Below are 18,786 nucleotides of genomic sequence, written 5' to 3' on the forward strand. Positions count from 1 at the left end.
CTGTGCCCCACAATCACATCAGACATGGTTGACTTGTGTTTTGTTTTCCACACACGTGATTCTGATTTTAGTGATTCTGGCAGAAGAAAGTTACCATTGGATGGAGCACCATGGACTTGTACAGCCAGAGATCTCTAGTTAGATTACAGCTTTCCAATTTATGCAAGCATTTCCCCGCATCTCCTGGAGATTGTGTCTCTCCTTTACTTGTTTCCGATTTTTAAGCCAATGGTTTGATTTACTCCCCCCTCCATAAACAGAGGCCAGTATCATGGGTGGAAGGCAAGGGGTTCTGGGAAAGTGGTCCCCAAAGTGTGTATCATTGCATGAAAAATACCCCCCTGGAAAGCAGATATTAAAAATTCTATTGGGAGTTCCCATTGTGGCTCAGTGGTAACAAACCCAATTAATATCCATGAGGATATAGGTTCGATCCCTGGCCTCACTCAGTAGATTAGGATCGGGCATTGCTCTGAGAAGTAGATGGCAGACTCGGCTTGGATCTGGTGTCACTGTGGCTGTGATGTAGGCCAACAGCTGCAGCTCCGATGCATTCCCTAGCCTGAGAACATCTATAAGCCAAAGGTGCAGGCCTAAAAAACAAACAAACAAACAAAAAACCCCCAAAAAACCCAAATAAACCTCTATTCACATTTATCTTAATATTGAAAACTAGGAAGAAATGAAGCTCTTCAAATATTTACTGTTTGGATAGAGAGCAGTGCCCTCATGCATTATGGTCGCTGAAAGGTCATTGTGGTTCACAAATAATGTCTGTTATTTGAGAAATTTAAAATATTTAAATGCTTAGACTCATTCGATTGTTTTTCCCAGAGCTTTTGTGAACCTTTGCTACATCGAGGTTGGCTGGGGAGGGGCAGATAGTAGAGACCCACGTGGTGATGGACTGGGAGTTGGAAGACCTGGGGTCTAGTTCTGGTTCTCCCTCTAAGCAGCTGGCACCATGGACATGTACCACCCCTCCTGACTTCCGTATTCCCCATCTGTCCGGTAAGAGCTTTGGACTGGATGATGCGCAGGCAAGCCCCCTTCCAGCTCTAAAATGTTTCTGGGATTCCAAATAGAAATATAGAAGTATTGTGTCCTTTCCTTACCTCTCTTCCTTTGTAGTTTGTCTAAACCCTTTCTTTGCTTTTTTTTTTTTTTAATGCCTGTATGGCATCAGTCTGTGACTCGGGTCCTTACTCTGCTTCATTGCAGACTTCCTTTTCAGTTAGCTGGTTAAATTCCCTACATGTCTTCTCTGGCAGTAACTTCTCTACTGTAGTAGTTCCCTGCTTTTAGGGAACTCTGGGTTCAGATGTCTCACATATAATGCAGTTATGCAACATTTAACTTTAAAAGTTCCATATTTTTCTTTTCTTCAGGTTTTTTTTTTCCCTAGGGCCACAGGTGTGGCATATGGAGGTTCCCAAGCTAGGGTTTGAATCAGAGCTGCAGCTGCCAGCCTACACCACAGCCACTGCAACACTGGATCTGAGCCGCATCTGCGACCTACACCACAGCTCACGGCAACACCTGATCCTTAATCCACTGAGCGAGGCCAGGGTTCGAACCTGCATCCTCAGGGATACTAGTTGGGTTCATTTCTGCTGAGCCACAATGGGAACGCCTCACATTTCTTTTTCTAATCTTGTCTCTGCTGTTATCTTCTTACCAATCAGATAAGATGACAATATTCTTTCTTGAAATCTCAGATATGCAATCAGAGCACAGTGTTCCCAGTTTACTTATTATTATTAACAATAACTTAGCCTTCGAGGGGCAGACAGTGTAATATGACCTCTCCATGAAAGATCTTATTGAATAGCCCTAGTGGTAGATACTGTTATTATCTCCATTTTGCAGAAAACGACACTGAGCCTTTAGAAGTTGGAATCTTTGTGGTGTCATTTGTCCTTGAAACACTGAGCTTCCTTAAAATTAGTCTCTTCAGTTTTAAGAGTACTAAGACCTCTACCCAGTTAGAATCCTCTCCCCTCAGAGAGAAGGGGCTTCTCCCTCCTTTTGCCTAACCTCTCTTTACCTTCCTCTCCAATGTCTGCGTTCTTAAAAATCTGTATTTGCTTGCGGCTGAGCTTTCTAGTAAGGGCTTGACGCTGGTCAGCGGAAGGCAAAGCCTGCCTGTCGGTGGCCCCCCCAAACCTGGGCGAACACAGTAATGAAGGTCCTTGAGAAGTTCCCAGGGAAGCCATGCTGATCCCCCAAATTGGCTTTATTGCGAATTCATCCCAGAACCTGCTTTCTGAGCTGAGGAGGGTGGGTGCAGAGCAGGTAGGTGGTAGGAGCCCCTTGGAAATTCTGCAGGCACGGAAAACATAAATACCAGATATGCAGCCTCTGCTCCTTGCTGCACGGGCACCCACGCCCATCCCTGTCCAGGCCCATCTCCAGCACTGGCCTTCCGCAGTCCAGGTGTGGTTTCTGAGAGATACACAGGTAACACCTGCTTTCCTTTCTCCCCTAGGGCTTTTCATTGAATTATCAAGTGCATGATTCTCCCCACCCCCTTCTGAGTTCCTTTAGCCCAGCTCCCTTTTTTGTTCTATTCCGAAGTGCGAAGCCATGGGCCATGAGAGGCGTTGTCTGGGTGGGTCCTGTGTCCTCCACCAGGTGATGAAAGGGATGAGGGGATGGACCCAGTGTTTATTTCACACCAGAGCTATCTTGACCTGCAGGACCGCTCAGTAACACCAATCCACTATGCTGATTAGGGGTGCCCTGGTGGCTTCTCTCACTGAGATGGGCTGACAGAACCCTTCTCTCAGCCAGCCTCTCTGTGGCCCCAGGTCTCTCTGGATCTGGTAAAGATGCCTTGTTTGTACCCTCAGAGCCCCTAGATCAATGCCTTTGGCTCCATTTTTGCCTTCAGAGGAGCATGGCATCTGTGTGCTGCAGATCAGGCCAGATCAAGCAGACAGAGTTCAGAGGTGCCCAAGATAGCAGATGATTAGACTTCCAGTGGCCCTTGAGCCTCATTATTCACGCATTATAAAACATTTGCATACCAAACGTCATGCCAGGACAGTTCTGAGGCCCACCATAAAAGGGCAAAAAAGTGGCCAGTGACCCAATTCCTGGAAATCCCCACCCCTTCCCTCAAATGGTTGGAATAATCCTTCCCCTCATTAGCCTGTGAAAGTCCCCAGCCCTTTAAAAATTCACCACCCTGTGTTTTGGGGCCTCTCTCCTTTTGAAAAAGCCCACACTTTGTGTATCTCTCTCCGTAAATCTGCTTCTTAACCTGTCACTTTACCTCTTTCTGATCCTTTGTGCTGAGAGATAAAGAACCAGAACTTTACTGAGTCCTGAGACCAGGTGTGTAAGTTTAATTAAAAAAAAAAAACAGGAGTTCCCGTCGTGACGCAGTGGTTAACGAATCCGACTAGGAACCATGAGGTTGCGGGTTCGATCCCTGCCCTTGCTCAGTGGGTTAACGATCCAGCGTTGCCGTGAGCTGTGGTGTAGGTTGCAGACGCGGCTCGGATCCAGCGTTGCTGTGGCTCTGGCGTAGGCCAGCAGCTACAGCTCCAATTTGACCCCTAGCCTGGGAACCTCCATATGCCGCGAGAGTGGCCCAAGAAAAGGCAAAAAGACAAAAAAAAAACTAAGAATAAAATTGTTTAAAAAAAAAACAAAAAACCAATGAGTTCCAAGTCCCAATTTGGGTTGTGCAGTTTCAAGATGAGCCAAAGCCACCTGGAATTCATTGACCAGACTGGTACTGAGAGAGCATGACCACATGCCAGTCCCTGCCCTGCAGGCTGCGGACATGGCAGGCAGCAGATTTGCTGCCAAGGGCATGGCAGGGCCAGACTACTTGCTCTGTGAGCTCCCAGGTGCTGGGCTTTGCACAAGGTACCCTGCATACCAATATTAAAAGTATCTGCTTCGTGCTCTTGTTCAGATAAAAGAAGTTGAAAAGAAGTGGCAAGTAGTAAACATGCAAAAAAAAAAGCAGTTACTATTAATTTTAGAATTACTGCTGTTTCAAAATAGCCACTTACCTTATTATAAGACCCAGTGAGTTGAAGCCCAGCTGCTAAAGTTGGGCAAGGACCTTCTCTGTGCTGCAGTTTCCTGCCTGGTAAAGGTGTGAGAATCAAATAAATGCATAAAATGTTCAGAACCCTGCTGAGAATTAGCTGTTGTGTGAGAAGAAGAGTATAGATTTCCTAGAGATAAGAGGGAAAAGGATAGAACAGTGCTGATCATACTTGCAGGAAGTGCTTCCCTAGAGGGAGAATAAATTACAGGTGCCCAAGAGAGAATGTCCTCGTCAGCCTCAGGACAAGCCCGCACCCAGGGGGACCAATAAAATGTCCCACAAGTGGCTGGGAGGCTTTTCTGAGGCAAGAGGACTAGAGGGCCCTCGGGACCCTTGATGAAATGTGAAGGGGATTTGGAACATGAATTCAGAGCATTTTCTGCTTGTGAAAATGAAACCTAGCCACTCAACTGCTATCTAAAGGGGAATCTGTTCCCGCCATGTGAGATTTTCCATAGCAGAGAGAGGAAAATACATCTGGGAAAGAGAAGTCGTTTAAATTCTCTATGACTAAACTTGAAATTGGTGGGAACAGGCCCAGGAGAGAATGGCAGCGGGTCCCCATGTGTGGGATGTGGCACTGAGGTAGAGGCAAAACTTGGTGGGTACAGCTCCATGGTGTGTATTTTAAATTGTCTATCTTCTCTCTCTCTCTCTCTTTTTTTTTTTTTCCGGTCTTTTTAGGGCCATACCCGCAGCATGTGGAGGTTCCCAGGCTAGGGATCTAATCAGATCTACAGCCGCTGGCCTACACCACAGGCACAGCAATGCAGGGTATGAGAGCCATGTCTGCAACCTAAACCACAGCTCACGGCAACGCTGGATCCTTAACCCACTGAGCAAGGCCAGGGATCGACCCTCGTTCTCATGGATACTAGTTGGGTTCGTTTAACCTCTTGAGCCATAATGGGAACTCTGATCTTCATTGTTATTTTAACAGGTCAAAGAAATGAAAGTGGTGATTTTTATGGAGATGGTTGTTTAGGATTTAGCCAAATTAGAAAGGACAGTTTATACAAAAATTCGAAGCCTCAGCCTGGTGAAACTTAGATATGGGATAGTTGTAAAAGCAGTTGAAAATGAAGTTTAGCAAAACTAGAGTATAGTGTAGGTGAATAAGAGCCAGAACTCATTATAACCCCCGGGATGGACATATCCCCTATGGGAAGTGATGGGGGTTGGGAGTTAACACTGAAGGAACGTGTAGATTGAAAGAGGTCAAGGTTTGAGCATGAATTTGCAGATCAAAGAGGAGATTGCCTTGTTTTGCAAACTTGTGGTCTGGGCTGGGCAGTTTGTTATGAGCTGCTTGTCAGCTGGGGCACTCGCCCTTATCCTGTTTCTGGGTGGGGGCAACAGCTACAAAAATTATCACAGCAAAGCCTCTAGAACTGGGCAATCATCAGCCTCACCAGTAAAAAGCACTGCACAGTTCCTGAAATGACATTAATACATGGTACAGTGCTTCCAGAAACACCGGTAACATCTTGATGATATTAAGCAGTGACTTCACATTTGTCAAGTGCACAGAACAGAGTCTAGCTCCTTGGAAGTGTTTTGTGCCATAATTCATCAAGCCTAAGATGCTACTGGTTGTAAGAGTTGAGCTGTGACACAGCATTGAATTTAAGACACATCCTAGTGTCAGAGTGGTTGGAAAATGAAAAAAATGCATCTTAGAATTGATGGAATATGTTATCTGTTCATTCATAACATCTTAGTTTGAACTGTGTATTGATATAGAAAACTGATCCTTTGGGGAGTGATATTTCAGGCAGAGTAAGCGAAAGAAAGGCTGTTCCTTTTCCTGCTGGGGGCCCATTGTTACTTGAAAAAGTATACTAGAGCTGCAAGCTGAGATGAACTACAGGAATTGGGGACCTAAGTTGAGGTAGAATAACAAAATATGGAAAAAGTGTTATATATACATATATTTCACTTTATTATACAAAGTATTTATCCCTTATTTATATTTGGTCTATTTTTTTTTTCACTGAAAGGAGCTATATATGTGTGTGCACGTTTTATAAATATGTAGTCTGTAGAGAAATATAGAGGAGTTTCCATCATGGCTCAGCAGAAACAAATCTGACTAGCATCCATGAGGACGCAGGTAAGACCCCTGGCCTGGCTCAGTGGATTAAGGCTCCGGTGTTGCTGTGAGCTGTGGTGTGGGTCACAGACGCAGCTCAGATCTGGCATTGCTGTGGCTGTGGTGTAGGCTGGCAGCCACAGCTCCGATTCAACCCCTAGCTTGGGAACCTCCGTGTGCTGCGGGTTTGGCCCTAAAAAGACCGACTAAATAAATAAATAAATAAATACCTACCTACAATATAGAAAGTATACTTAGAGATAAATAACCACATCATTTTAACAACTGTATTGCCACACCGATTGTGATTTAATTCCGATCACACTCACTTACATGAATGAAACCAATGAACACATCTTCTATATTCATTGAGCCCTCCCCCTCCTCCTTTGTGTGCTGACTCCCTACCCCAGCCCCAGCCCCTCCAAGCAGAGGCAACTTGGTGCATTCTAATCCCAGGACTTATTACTTCACCCATTTGTAAAATAGTGACAATGTGATTATAATATTCATGTCTTGCTGGTGTTGTGAGGATTCCATGAGCTCATGTAAAAAAACCCTCAGCATATACTTACGGGTTCAGTCAATGTCAGTTCCAGTGACCTCCCCGGTTGAGGGGAATAGAGGTGTCTGTTTCCTGACTGCCTATCCCACCCCTACCCTGTGCTCTTCCAGAAACACCCTTTCCTTGTGCTCTGTTCACTGCAATTTAGTACCCACCTGTGCTTGTTTCAGCATACATCTTCACACCACCAGAATAGTGGGGGGTGGGAATTCCACCCTTGAAACACTTTGCGAGTCCGAGGACGCTGGCTTCCTGTGCCTGGCACATCAACAAATAGTTCTGATTGATTTCTTTCCATCGTTTGCAATGGAAGTAAGTGTTTGATTCTAGTCAAATAGTAGCACTGCCAAAGGTATAATACCCAGGCTGTCAATTAAAAGATAAAAGTCTAACAGAGTTTTTTTCCTTTCCTATTAGGACTCACTGGGACAGAAAATCCCATTAAAAAACAAGCTCAGCTCATCGGCAGACCAGAGCCTTACCCATTGTCCATTGTTAACAATAAGAATATGGTTTATCTGCCTTTCAGCGTGATACGATGTAACATTGGAGACATTCTAGACCCAGGTTTTCTGGAAATCAAATCTGCTCTTCTGTTGTGCTCGTGGCTCAGCTGAATGTCCAGATAGAAGACTATCTTGTTATCCACCTTTCAAACCTAGAAGCAGCACAGAACTCAGACTTACAATGATGGTCCACCGTTCAAACCTAGAAGCAGCACAGAACTCAGGCTTACAATGATGGTCCCAGCTCTGGGGTGGCCTGGCCACCACTCTCCACCCCCAGAAAATGCTTGATTGTATTGCTATCATATTCAATATTTCTATTCCTTTTTAAAATTTTACCAACACATGCATACTTTTTTTTTAAGTAAAACTGTGCAGAATAGTTTAAAGTGGAAAGTAAAAGTCGCCTTTTTCCAAACCCTAGGCCTTCACACTAAGGCAACCTTGTATATTTTTCAAGAAAACAATTATAACATACATCTTTTTAAAAATTTAAGATGAATGCCACCATTCAATAGTTAATCTAGGGAGTTCCCTTTGTGGTGCAGTGGAAACCAATCTAATATCCATGGGCATGTGGGCTCAATCCCTGAGCTGTGGTGTAAGTCACAGACACGGCTCAGACCCCGCATTGCTGTGGCTCTGATTCGACCCCTAGTCTGGGAACTTCCATTATATCACGAGTGCAGCCCTAAGAAGCAAAAATGAAATAAGTAAAAAATTTTAAATCCCACTCAATCCACAAATTAATTGCCATTTTCCTAACACTGTGCATCTTGAAGTTCTTTGCACGTCGGCGCAAGCACATTCCTTTTAGTGACCACATGGAACACCTTTGCAGGGTGGTGCCATGTGCTACTTGGTCCCCCAACCACGTGTCCAGTTTTTTTTCCCAATTACAGACTTTGGTACAGTGAACAACCTGTACACCCCTCTTGGCATCCTCAGAAGATCTAGAGGTAAATTGCTAAAAATAAAATGGCTAGAAAGAGGGTGGAAGGAGTAACCATTGTGACTCAGTGGTTAACAAACCCGACTAGTATCCATGAGGACTCAGGTTCGATCCCTGGCCTCACTCAGTGGGTTCAGGATCCAGCGTTGCCGTGAGCTGTGGTGTAGGTCGCAGACGCGGCTCGGATCTGGTGCTTCTGTGGCTGTGGTGTAGGCTGGCAGGTGCAGCTCCGATTAGCCCCCTAGCCTGGGAACCTCCATATGCCGCAGGTGCGGCCCTGAAGAGACAAAAGACTGGGGCGGGGGGCGGGGGTGAGTGGGAAGAGGATATGAATTTTATTTTTAGTTAACGGTTGATATCTTGGTCTGTGTGACTGAAGTTTTGGTACCACATGGCTCTCTAAAGATACTATGCTGCCGCCTCTTCCTAGGAGAGGATCAGAGCATTTATGGCCACCCCTCCCCCGGGCCCTGCCCCACACTGAGTCTGTTGTATTTACACAACACGTTTGATGAACTCCCTTTTTTGGGAACCTCAGGGGCATTTGGAGACCATAGTTACCCAATGCATGGTCATCTCCTCTCTCCAGGACGAACCAAAGAGGAAAAAAACCACTGAGAGACACTAGTGAGAGCTGGGCAGGGCTGCCCTGGGGCATTCTCCATGGGAGTGGAGGTTGGCTTTCAGCAAAGAACAGTGCCTGCCTTTGTGCGCTGACTCACCTTTGCTCTTCCTTGTCCCCACCCTGCTAAACATACACCAGTTTGTGACACGGTGCCTTTTAGAATCAGTCAGAATCAGCGAGCAGGGTGCTTCCTTCGCGTGAGGGACTCCTGTGCCTTGTTGTCTCCTCTTAAATGTGAGACCACACCAACCAGGCCATTATGTGGATGCGGGCTTACCCCACTTTCTAGAACTTGCACGTGAAGACATGCTTTTTTTATATTTTAAAAATTTTATTGAAATATAATTGATTTACAATGTTGTGTTAGTTTCAGATATAAAGTGATTCAGGTATATATACGCCTTCTTCTTTACTTTCTCTTGTATTATAGGTTGTTACAAGGTATTGAGTATAGTTCCCTGTGCTATACAGAAGGTCCTCGTTGGTTATTTTGAAGAGTCGTGTGTATATTTTAATCCCAATCTCCTAATTTATCCCTCTCCCCCCCTTCCCTTTGGTAACCGTAAGTTTGTTTTCTATGTCTGTGAGTCTCTTTCTGTTTTGTATATAAATTTGTTTGTATTCCTTTTTCAGACTCTACATATAAGTGATATCATATGGTATTTGTCTTTCTCTGTCTTACGTCACTTAGTATGATAATCTGCAGGTCCATCCATGTCGCTGCAAATGGCATTATATTTCATTCTTTTTTATGGCTGAATAATATTTGTTCGTAATGTATGTACCACAGCTTCTTTATCCATTTATGTCAATGGACATTTAGGTCGTTTCCATGTCTTGGCTATTGTGAATAGTGCTGCAGTGAACATAGGGGTGCGTGTATCTTTTTGAATTATAGCTTTTGTTAGGACATATCCCTAGGAGTGGGGTTGCAGAATCATGTAGTAGTTCTAGTTTTAGTTTTTTATTTCTTTTATTTTATTTTACTTTATTTTTATTTACTTTTTTTTTTTTAGGGTCACACCCATGGCACATGGAGGTTCCCAGACTAGGGGTCGAATAGGAGCTGTAGCCACTGACCTACACCACAGCTCACAGCACTGCTAGACCCTTAACCCACAGAGTGAGGCCAGGGATTGAACCTGCAACCTCATGGTTACTAGTCAGACTCGTTTCTGCTGTACCACAACAGGAACTCCTTATTGTTTAATTTAATTTTATTTTGTCTTTTTTACTTTAGGACCACACCCAAGGCATATGGAGGTTCCCTGGTTAGGGGTCAAATTGGAGCTGTAGCTGCAGGCCTATGCCACAACCACAGCAACTTGGGATTGGAGCCGCCTCTGTGACCTATAGCACAGCTCATGGCAACACTGAATCCTTAACCCACTGAGCAAGGTCAGGGATCGAACCTGTGTCCTCATGGATGCTAGTCAGATTCTTTTCCACTGAGCCAAGACAGAAATTCCTAGTTTGGCGTTTTTATTTATTTATTTATTTATTTTATTATTATTTTTTTTTTGTCTTTTTGCTATTTCTTGGGCCGCTCCTGCGGCATATGGAGGTTCCCAGGCCAGGGGTTGAATCAGAGATGTGGCCGCCAACCTACGCCAGAGCCACAGCAACGCTGGATCCGAGCCGCGTCTGCAACCTACACCACAGCTCACGGCAACGCCGGATCATTAACCCACTGAGCAAGGGCAGGGACCGAACCCGCAACCTCATGGTTCCTAGTCGGATTCGTTAACCACTTCGCCACGACGGGAACTCCTAGTTTGGCGTTTTTAAAGAACCTCCCTACTGTCATTCATATTGACTGCACCAATTTACATTCCCGCCAACAGTCCTTTTTCTCCACACCCTCTCTAGCATTTATTATTTGATGACTTTTTGATGATGGCCATTCTGACCAAAAATCCATGTCTTTTAATCAATTGCATTGTCATTAGAAAGTAACTGCGACCAGAGAAAGTCTGCACACAATCCTTACCTAGTGGGAAATATCTCCCTCATAGTTTATAGTCATTGTCAATGTTGAAAAGTAACTTTTCATCGTCATCATCACCATGATTACTATCATTTCTTAGCTGGCACATCAGCAGCCTAACTCCATCCTTCGTACAGCAGTGCTTCACTCCTCAAAAACTATTAGGAAAAGAAACACCTTGCTGAGGTCCCTCTACTTATTTAAGATGTTACCACTTTTCACTGGGAAAGAAAATGAAGTTACCCACCCTGAAAGCCCACAAAAGAGAAGGAAGCTGAGTCTCATTGAGGTGATAGCCTGGTAAAGTCGACCTTTGCCATCGGAGGAAAATGGCCCTGCTGACACAGATGGAGAAGGTCCCTGCCCCTCTGTTCCTCCTCCCAGTCCTGCCTCTAGCCTCCCAGGCAGGGGTGGGAGGAAGACACAGAAGAGGGCAAGGTTATTTGCCTCATGACCATCATTCATGCAATTCACATCCTACAACCATTAGGACAGTGGTTTGTGGTCTGGAGACAACTTTCATCTTCTGCTCCCGAGGATATTGTCTAGGGTTATAAAATGATAACCATTTCCCACGAGGTTCCCCATTTACTCTCTGTCAGTGTCTGTGGTCCAAGGAAGGCCTCTGGAAAAGTCGCACTATGATGGAACACTGTGGTCCCTCATAGAAAAACAGAGAACCGTTGTTCCTTTTCACTGTGGGGAACTTCTAAGCTTCCTTGGACTGGGATGAGAGCCTGTGCATCCACGTTTGGTTTCCAGCTTCCCTGATCTAGTTCTTACCCTCTGCTAAAGCTGCCCAGCCCCGCCCAGCCCAGCTTGCCTTTATGAGTGGGTTCTTACCTCATCCTTGCCAATCTGGAGAGGTCACCTTTCCCCTAAAGGCTTTGATTGTTCCTCCCCTTGTTAGAATTGTCTTTAGGGGAGCAGGTGGAGGGGGATGTAGAGGGAAGAGGAGAAAGGCATAGTAAGAATAAGGATCAGCAAAGACTGAAGCTATGATTGGAAGACCTTGGGCAATTTACTTAAAAACAAAGAAACAAAAAATAAGAGTTGTCGTTTTGGCTCAGCAGTTTAAGAGCCCAGCTAGTACCCATTAGGATGCAGGTTCAGTCTCTGGCCTCACTCAGTGGGTTAAGGATCCGCTGTTGCCATGAGCTGTGGTGTAGGTTAAAGACATAGCTTGGATCTGGTGTGGCTGTGGCTGTGGCGTTGGCTGGCAGCTGCAGCTCTGCTTTCACCCCTGGCCTGGGAAGCTCCATATGCCACGGGCGAGGCCTTAAAAAAAAAAAAAAGAAAAAAAATCGGGGGAATTCTCTTGTGGTGCAGTAGGTTAAGGATCCGGCCTTGTCACTGTATCATCTTGAGTCAGTGCTGTGGTGTGGGTTCAAACCCTGGCCTGGGAACTTGCATATGCCACAGTAGCCACCAAAAAAAAAAAAAACCACCAGCAAGATAAAAATAATGATACATAGTATGGGGATGATTAGGAAGATCGAATGAGTTCATATATATAACTGTGTTTGCCTGGGAGAAAGTGGGAGAGAGACTTGTGACCAATTGGATATAAGAGGTAAATCAAATGAAAAATAATTCCAGTGTTTTAGTCTTTGATGCCAAGAGAAGGTGATCATTAACAAAGATTATATAGTCTTCTCTCTGTATCCACAGGGGGTTGGTTCTGGGACCCCATGGATACCAAAATCCCTGGATGTCCCTTATATAGAATGTCATCCTACCATTGGCCTTCCTTATATATGACCCACCTTTTGTTGAATCCATGGATGCAGAAGCCACCAATGTGGAGGACCTTCTAACTGCTGATCTTTTAAATGATGAGGCCAGTTTTGGAGACAGTCTATCATCCTGTTGCCATCTAACCGTAACAGGTGGAAATATCCAGTACATCACCTGGGAGACTGTGTGAAAAAACCAGGATGTTTGGCTGAGTTCATAATCCTAGAGACTTTGCTTCACATCTTGCCTTTGCTACTTACTGCCTGGGATGTCTGTCGCCGTGCATGCAGCACAGGAATGTTTGGAATAGCAAAAGGAGCAATTGCCTCAAGTCAAATGGCCCAGTTATCCTACTGGTTCCCTATCTTCTTGTCCATAGCTGTCTGGAGACCCAGGGGTGGGACTCTAGTGTGGAGGCACATGAGAATCAGTGAACTTCATGGGGGACCTTAAGGAGTGACTGCCATTAGAAAGTACACTAAAAAAAAAAAAAACCCAAAACAAAACAACAAATACAAACACTACTTTTGAGAGGGGACAGACAGTAATGCAAAACTCTGCAGTGAGAGAGAGAAAAGACAGTGGATCTGGACATGGAGACTGACTTGGCTCACCTTGAGAAGGCATTTCTGTGGGTCACATAGTGTGTGTGTATATGTGCAAATCCATACGCTAGGACACAGAGCTTCTCCATTTCTTGTCCTTTGCAGATCGTAAAATCAGCTTAGTAATAACCCTTCTGTTTTTTTCAACTGTGCAGATGTTGGTGTTTTGTGGGGGGGTTTTTTGTTTTTTTTGTTTGTTTGTTTTGTTTGTTTGTTTTACCAGAAAATAACATTTTTGGCCTCTTTTAAGTAGGTGGATATTTATTGGGGTTAAAACCAAACAACCAAACACACATCTACCAGTTAGTTACTCTAGGACTTTAGTTTTCTATGCAGAGTAATTTTTGCAGGTGCCCAGGAAGAACATTCAGACTGGAAGAGGAGGGAGGACTGAGGAGGGGAAGAGAGTCCAGGAGTCTTTCTCTGGTTGGAAATAGACTGTGGACTGACTATTGAGGTCCAGTGAGTCATGCTGCGGCCAGTACTTTTTCTCTTTCTGTTTCGCCACAAGAGGAAAGAGGAGTGGGTGAGGTTTGAGGTAATTTTGTAGAACTGATGCTGCGTGTGGTTCTGAGAAAGGCAAACAGAAGCAGATATCCTCTGCAGAGCAGCATGGGTGGCAGCCTTTCCTGAACCCCTTTCCAGAGCTTGACCCCACAGCGCCAGCTCTTCTTGCGGTGGCCCTTCGTTGGCTGGTTGTTAGTAATTAGTTTCCCCAGAGCCCTGCTGTCAAAGGACCCTGACCCATGTCTCCTGCAGAGAAAACATTAAACAACGTTTTTAAGTGAAATTTAAAATGTCATTTATCTTGTCTCCTTCCACCTCCCCATTTTCTCAAAGAACCTATTACCTTTTCTCATCCTGGTTTTGATGATGAAGCAGGTAGCCTTTCTAGATGCCCATGTTCAGATTTTTATTTTTTTTGTCTTTTTAGTGCTGCACCTGTGGCATATGGAGGGTCCCAGGCTAGGGGGTGAATCCAGAGCTGCAGCTGCCGACCTATGCCACAGCCACAGCCACTCGGGGATCCTACACCACAGCTCACGGCAACACCGGATCCTTAACCCACTGAGTGAGGCCAGGGATCAAACCCGGGTCCTCATGGATGCTAGTCGAGTTCGTTAACTGCTGAGCCATGACGGAAACTCCCTTATTCAGATTTTTTTCTTCCTTGATCCAAACTCCCTCCAAACGGACTTCCTGAGAAGGGAGCAGGAGCCAGTTGTGCTCAGTTCAGTGCCCACCACGCTTGTCCAATATCTCATCATGTATTATTTGTCATTATTTCATATGTATTGGGTTTTATGTCCCATGAGTGTAGATTAAAATGAATTTCCTTCCTTTGTCTACTCTTGTCTGGGAAATTCAAAATATTTTAGATCCGCTTCAAATGATACCTTCGCTAGGAAGAGATTTCTGGCTCTCCCAGGACAAAGAGGCTCTGCCTGCCCCTGGAGTCCCCACTGGACATATATTTACACACTGTTGCTGACACATAAATGCAAGCATTTGCTGGATATCTAGGGTTCTTCAGGAGACCATGAGCTCCCCATGCGCAGCCACCATGGTGCTTGCATCTGCTCTTAACCCCAAGACTTGGCATGTGGCCGAATACACAGGGGATCCCACTGGCAGAAATGTCCAGTGATGGGAAGCCTTGCCAGCCCCAGGGTGCTCATAGGCCACCCCTGGTGTTAGTCTTAAATCATGTGCCAGAGCTGCATCTACCCAAGGAGGCCATAGGGCCAGATAAGGTCCTCCTGCCCATAGTATGTTCTGTGATTGTGCTGAGGCCATCTTGTCCATTTCTTTGCTAAATAGCAGTGATCGGTCATCAAATGCAGCTTATCTTTTGAATGTGGAAGGCCAGCATAACATTAACAATGATAAGTTTATGGATGGAAAGCAATTCAGGTGGCTTGAGGAATTATCACAATGTGACCTAGCCATTGTGCGGTATGGATTCCCTCCACTTCTGAGTTCTGATAGATAATTTGTAGAAAGTTTCTACTTTTTTTCTTTTCTTTCTTTCTTTCTTTTTTTTTTTTTTGTGGGAGGGGCCTACATGTGGAAGTTCTCAGGCCAGAGATCAAGCCTGTGCTGCAGGGATCAAGCCACTGCAGTGACAATACCAAGTCCTTAACCTACTGGGCCACAAGGGAACTCCTAGAAAGTTTCTATGTCTTTGCTTATTTTATCAGTAAATTCTACTAAACATTAAGGTTAAAGGAAGTATCTGAACCTATTGATCATTTATTTTGCTCCATTCTAGATACTATTCTGTGCTCCATTCTAGATACTATTCTGTGCTTTTCAGGTTATTTTATTGAATCCTTACAGCACCTCTACACAGTGGGTCTTATTTCACCCATTTTGGCAAATGAGAAAAGAGTAGCTTATGTGACACCATGAGCTTAGATAATTTCCCCCCACTTAGTCTATAGGTGGCAAGGATGAAATCTGAATCCAGATCTATTGATAGAAAAATCTTTATTTGCATTGCTTGTTCTCATTTGATGTAAAGAATATTTGGGAGATTGTTGTGGCTCAGTGGTAACAAACCCAACTAGTATCCATGAAGATGCAGGTTTGATCCCTGGCCTCGATCAGTGGGTTAAGGATCCAGTGTTGCCGTGAGCTGTGGTGTAGGTCACAGATGAGGCTTGGATCCTGCGTTGCTGTGGCTGTGGTGTAGGCTGGCAGGTGCAGCTCCGATTCGACCCCTACCTAGCCTGGGAACTTCCATATGCTGCACCTGAAGCCCTAAAAAGCAAAAAAAAAAAAAAGAGTATTTGGGAACTCAGTAAATTTTTTTTTCCTCTGGGAGGAAATAAACCATCCTTATCAGTGTGTGTTTTACATTCACAGGGAAGCAGAGGTGCCTACCGGTACCACTGGCAGAGTCACAATGTCAAGCACAGTGGTGTGGATGACATGGTCCTGCTCTCCAAGATCACAGAGAACGCCATTGTGGAGAATCTAAAGAAGAGATACATGGATGACTACATTTTTGTATCCTTTATTGGTTTCTTTGGACATTTCTAACTGAGATGACATGTCGGTGGTAAAAAATGGCTTCATTTCTAGGGTCAGAAGATCCATCTGAAATTCTGAACTGACACTCCGTGCTCAGGTCATTTTCACTGTTTCAAAGCATGGTTCTGTATGTTTTTGTCCCTTGGTTCAGGCTGTGGGGAAGGCAGAGGTGATGCTAAATTTTTTTTCCTGGCATTTCCCAACATCAAGATGCAGCCAGTATTCCTCCATTTTGCCCAATGGCACTGTACCTTGGACGTATATGCCCCAGCCCGGCACGTGGTGTCTGAAACCTGTGCTCTTGCTGGAGAAAGTCCTGAACTGCAGAATTCTATCGATACTGCTCCCTAATTGCAAAGCAGAGACAGTTTAAGTCTAGACTTAAAAGGTTTAAAAAAGGTTGCCTCATGCAAAAAAAGTATGTCATTTTGCCAGTTTTTCTGCATTCTTATATTTACTAAAGGAAACCTGAGAAGTGAAGATCAACAAATGAAAATGCCTGACATTCTTGAGTTCTTTATGTTTCAGTTTTAACTTGCCATATGCTTTTTTTTTTTTTTTTGAGGAGAACTTTAAAAAATTCAGAATTGAAGTTTGATTCAAATGTGTGTTAATGTCTTTATAAACACAGAACTGTGATATTTGTGTAAGTTCCTACAGGATTCAGGACTTCTGTTTGGTGCAACTATGTGAAGTTCTTTTTGTAGGATTAATGTAGAGTTGGTCAGAGACAGTCAAAGATCTGTGCAGATCTCTAGAGCAGTACCAGAAAGTTTAACTGTGAGGCTGTTGGTGACTTCTGAAGGTATGGTGTTGTGGATGACCATGAAAAGTGGAGTGTTTGCAACTGTTACACAATTTAGATTTTAACCCCTGAACCTTGAGGAGGTATAATTTTCACATCTGTAGCTTCTGTTTATTAGTTACACTGCTCCTTTTTAAAATTTTTTTATTTGTAGGCCTACACCCAAGGCATATGGAGGTTCCTAGGCTAAGGGTCGAATTAGAGCTACAGCTGCTGGCCTGTGCCACAGCTACAGCCACGCCAGACCCAAGCCGCATCTACAACCTAGGCCATAGCTCACGGCAACACCAGATCCTTAACCTGCTGAGCCACGAAAGGAACTCCTGTGCTCCTTTAGCTGTTAGATAAAAGCACCCACACCTATGGAGCAGTACTTCTGCAGGGGTGGCCTATTCCATCATTGGCGTGGAGGGAGTTCATCTCACCAGCTGTTTGTACTAATAAACATTATGCCAAGGCACAGGGATGGTTCTAACCAATAATGTGCTGTTTCTTATTTACTGTAGGAAGATTTACCAAGTATCTGGGTAGTTAAATCCCTAAACCCTTGCTTTTAAGTATTGATAGATACAGTTGGATTTATCAGCCACATCATAATCGCATCCTGATCAGTCCACTGCCTATAGACAAGATCACACCCACCACAGGATTTCTCTGGAGCACAGCCATGCTGGTTGGTTTACTTACTGTCTGTGGCTGCTTTCCTGCTACAATGGCAGGATTGAGTAGTTGCAATCGACCCTTGGATATGCAAAGCCTAAAATACTCTCTGACCTTTTACAGAAAAAAAAACTTGCTGACTCCTGGATACCTGTGCAGAGCTTCCTTTAACTGTATGGAAGCAGTTGTATTCAGTTGGAAGTTTTTACTTTATTTGGTCAAAAAATTAAAATATGCTCAGTTTATCTGGGCTTATTATCATTAAAGGGTTTCGATCATTTCTATGTAAAAGACTTATGGCACACGGAAGCTAGCAGTTGATGGACCAGAAGACCTGAAGAGTTGGCTGCGGGATATGGATCTGGGCGGCCAAGCTTTGGACCTTATTTTTCATGACCTTGGTGACCTTATGAAAGTTTTGTGATCTGTGCTCCTTGACTTGCTCATCTGTAGAATGGGAGTGATAAAATCTGCATGAGGCTGTTATAGGGTTAAATGAAATAATGAATGCGCAAGCACACAGTAAGCATTCGTTGTTATTAGCATACACTTAGGCAAGTATATAAGTTTCTGGCCTATTTCTGAGTTACGTTCTAAAAATTCAATTGTAAAGTTGCTTATTGGACATTCAAATGCATTTTACCGTAGAAACTTTTAAGTGGATAATTGGTTTATTGACAAGCCCATAAAAGGCTAACTTCCAATGAATGTAGTTGAACACATTATTTTCTGGAATGTTCTTAGAATGTGGGCTCAGCTTATTACATTATTTACGTGGATGTGATTTTTGATCAGCAGAGTATGAAAAGAAGAACAATGTCAGTGGTTGTCAACAGCCAGTCCAGTATCAACCCAGACAGACTCACCTAAAATGCTAAAAACTTCTAAGAATAAGGACTATGTTATATATATCTTTTAAGAAGCAAAGTTTTAAAAAAAATCACTTTAGGGAGTTCCCGTTTTGGCACAGCAGAAACGAATCCTACTAGTATCCATGGGGATGCAGATTCGAACCCTGGCCTCGCTCAATGTGTCGCGGATTCAGTGTTACCGTGAGCTGTGGTGTTGGTCACAGACTGCGTTGCTATGGCTGTTGCATAGGCCAGCAGCTGCAGCTCCGATTGGACCCCTAGCCTGGGAACTTCCA

At 44.2% G+C, this 18,786-nt stretch overlaps 1 protein-coding gene across 3 annotated transcripts in view; it reads left to right on the plus strand.

The window, feature by feature from the left end:
* MYO1E (myosin IE) overlaps window positions 1-18,786 on the plus strand; it is a 223,034-nt gene that overhangs the window by 80,431 nt on the left and 123,817 nt on the right. For all 3 annotated transcript variants that reach the window (XM_047766226.1, XM_047766223.1, XM_047766224.1), the window contains exon 2: window positions 16,007-16,150. In XM_047766226.1, the coding sequence (XP_047622182.1) occupies window positions 16,007-16,150 (144 nt within the window). The remainder of the gene's footprint in view (window positions 1-16,006; window positions 16,151-18,786) is intronic.

This window comes from Phacochoerus africanus, chromosome 2, assembly GCF_016906955.1.
Source record: "Phacochoerus africanus isolate WHEZ1 chromosome 2, ROS_Pafr_v1, whole genome shotgun sequence".
In the NCBI taxonomy this organism is placed as follows: Eukaryota; Metazoa; Chordata; class Mammalia; order Artiodactyla; family Suidae; genus Phacochoerus; species Phacochoerus africanus.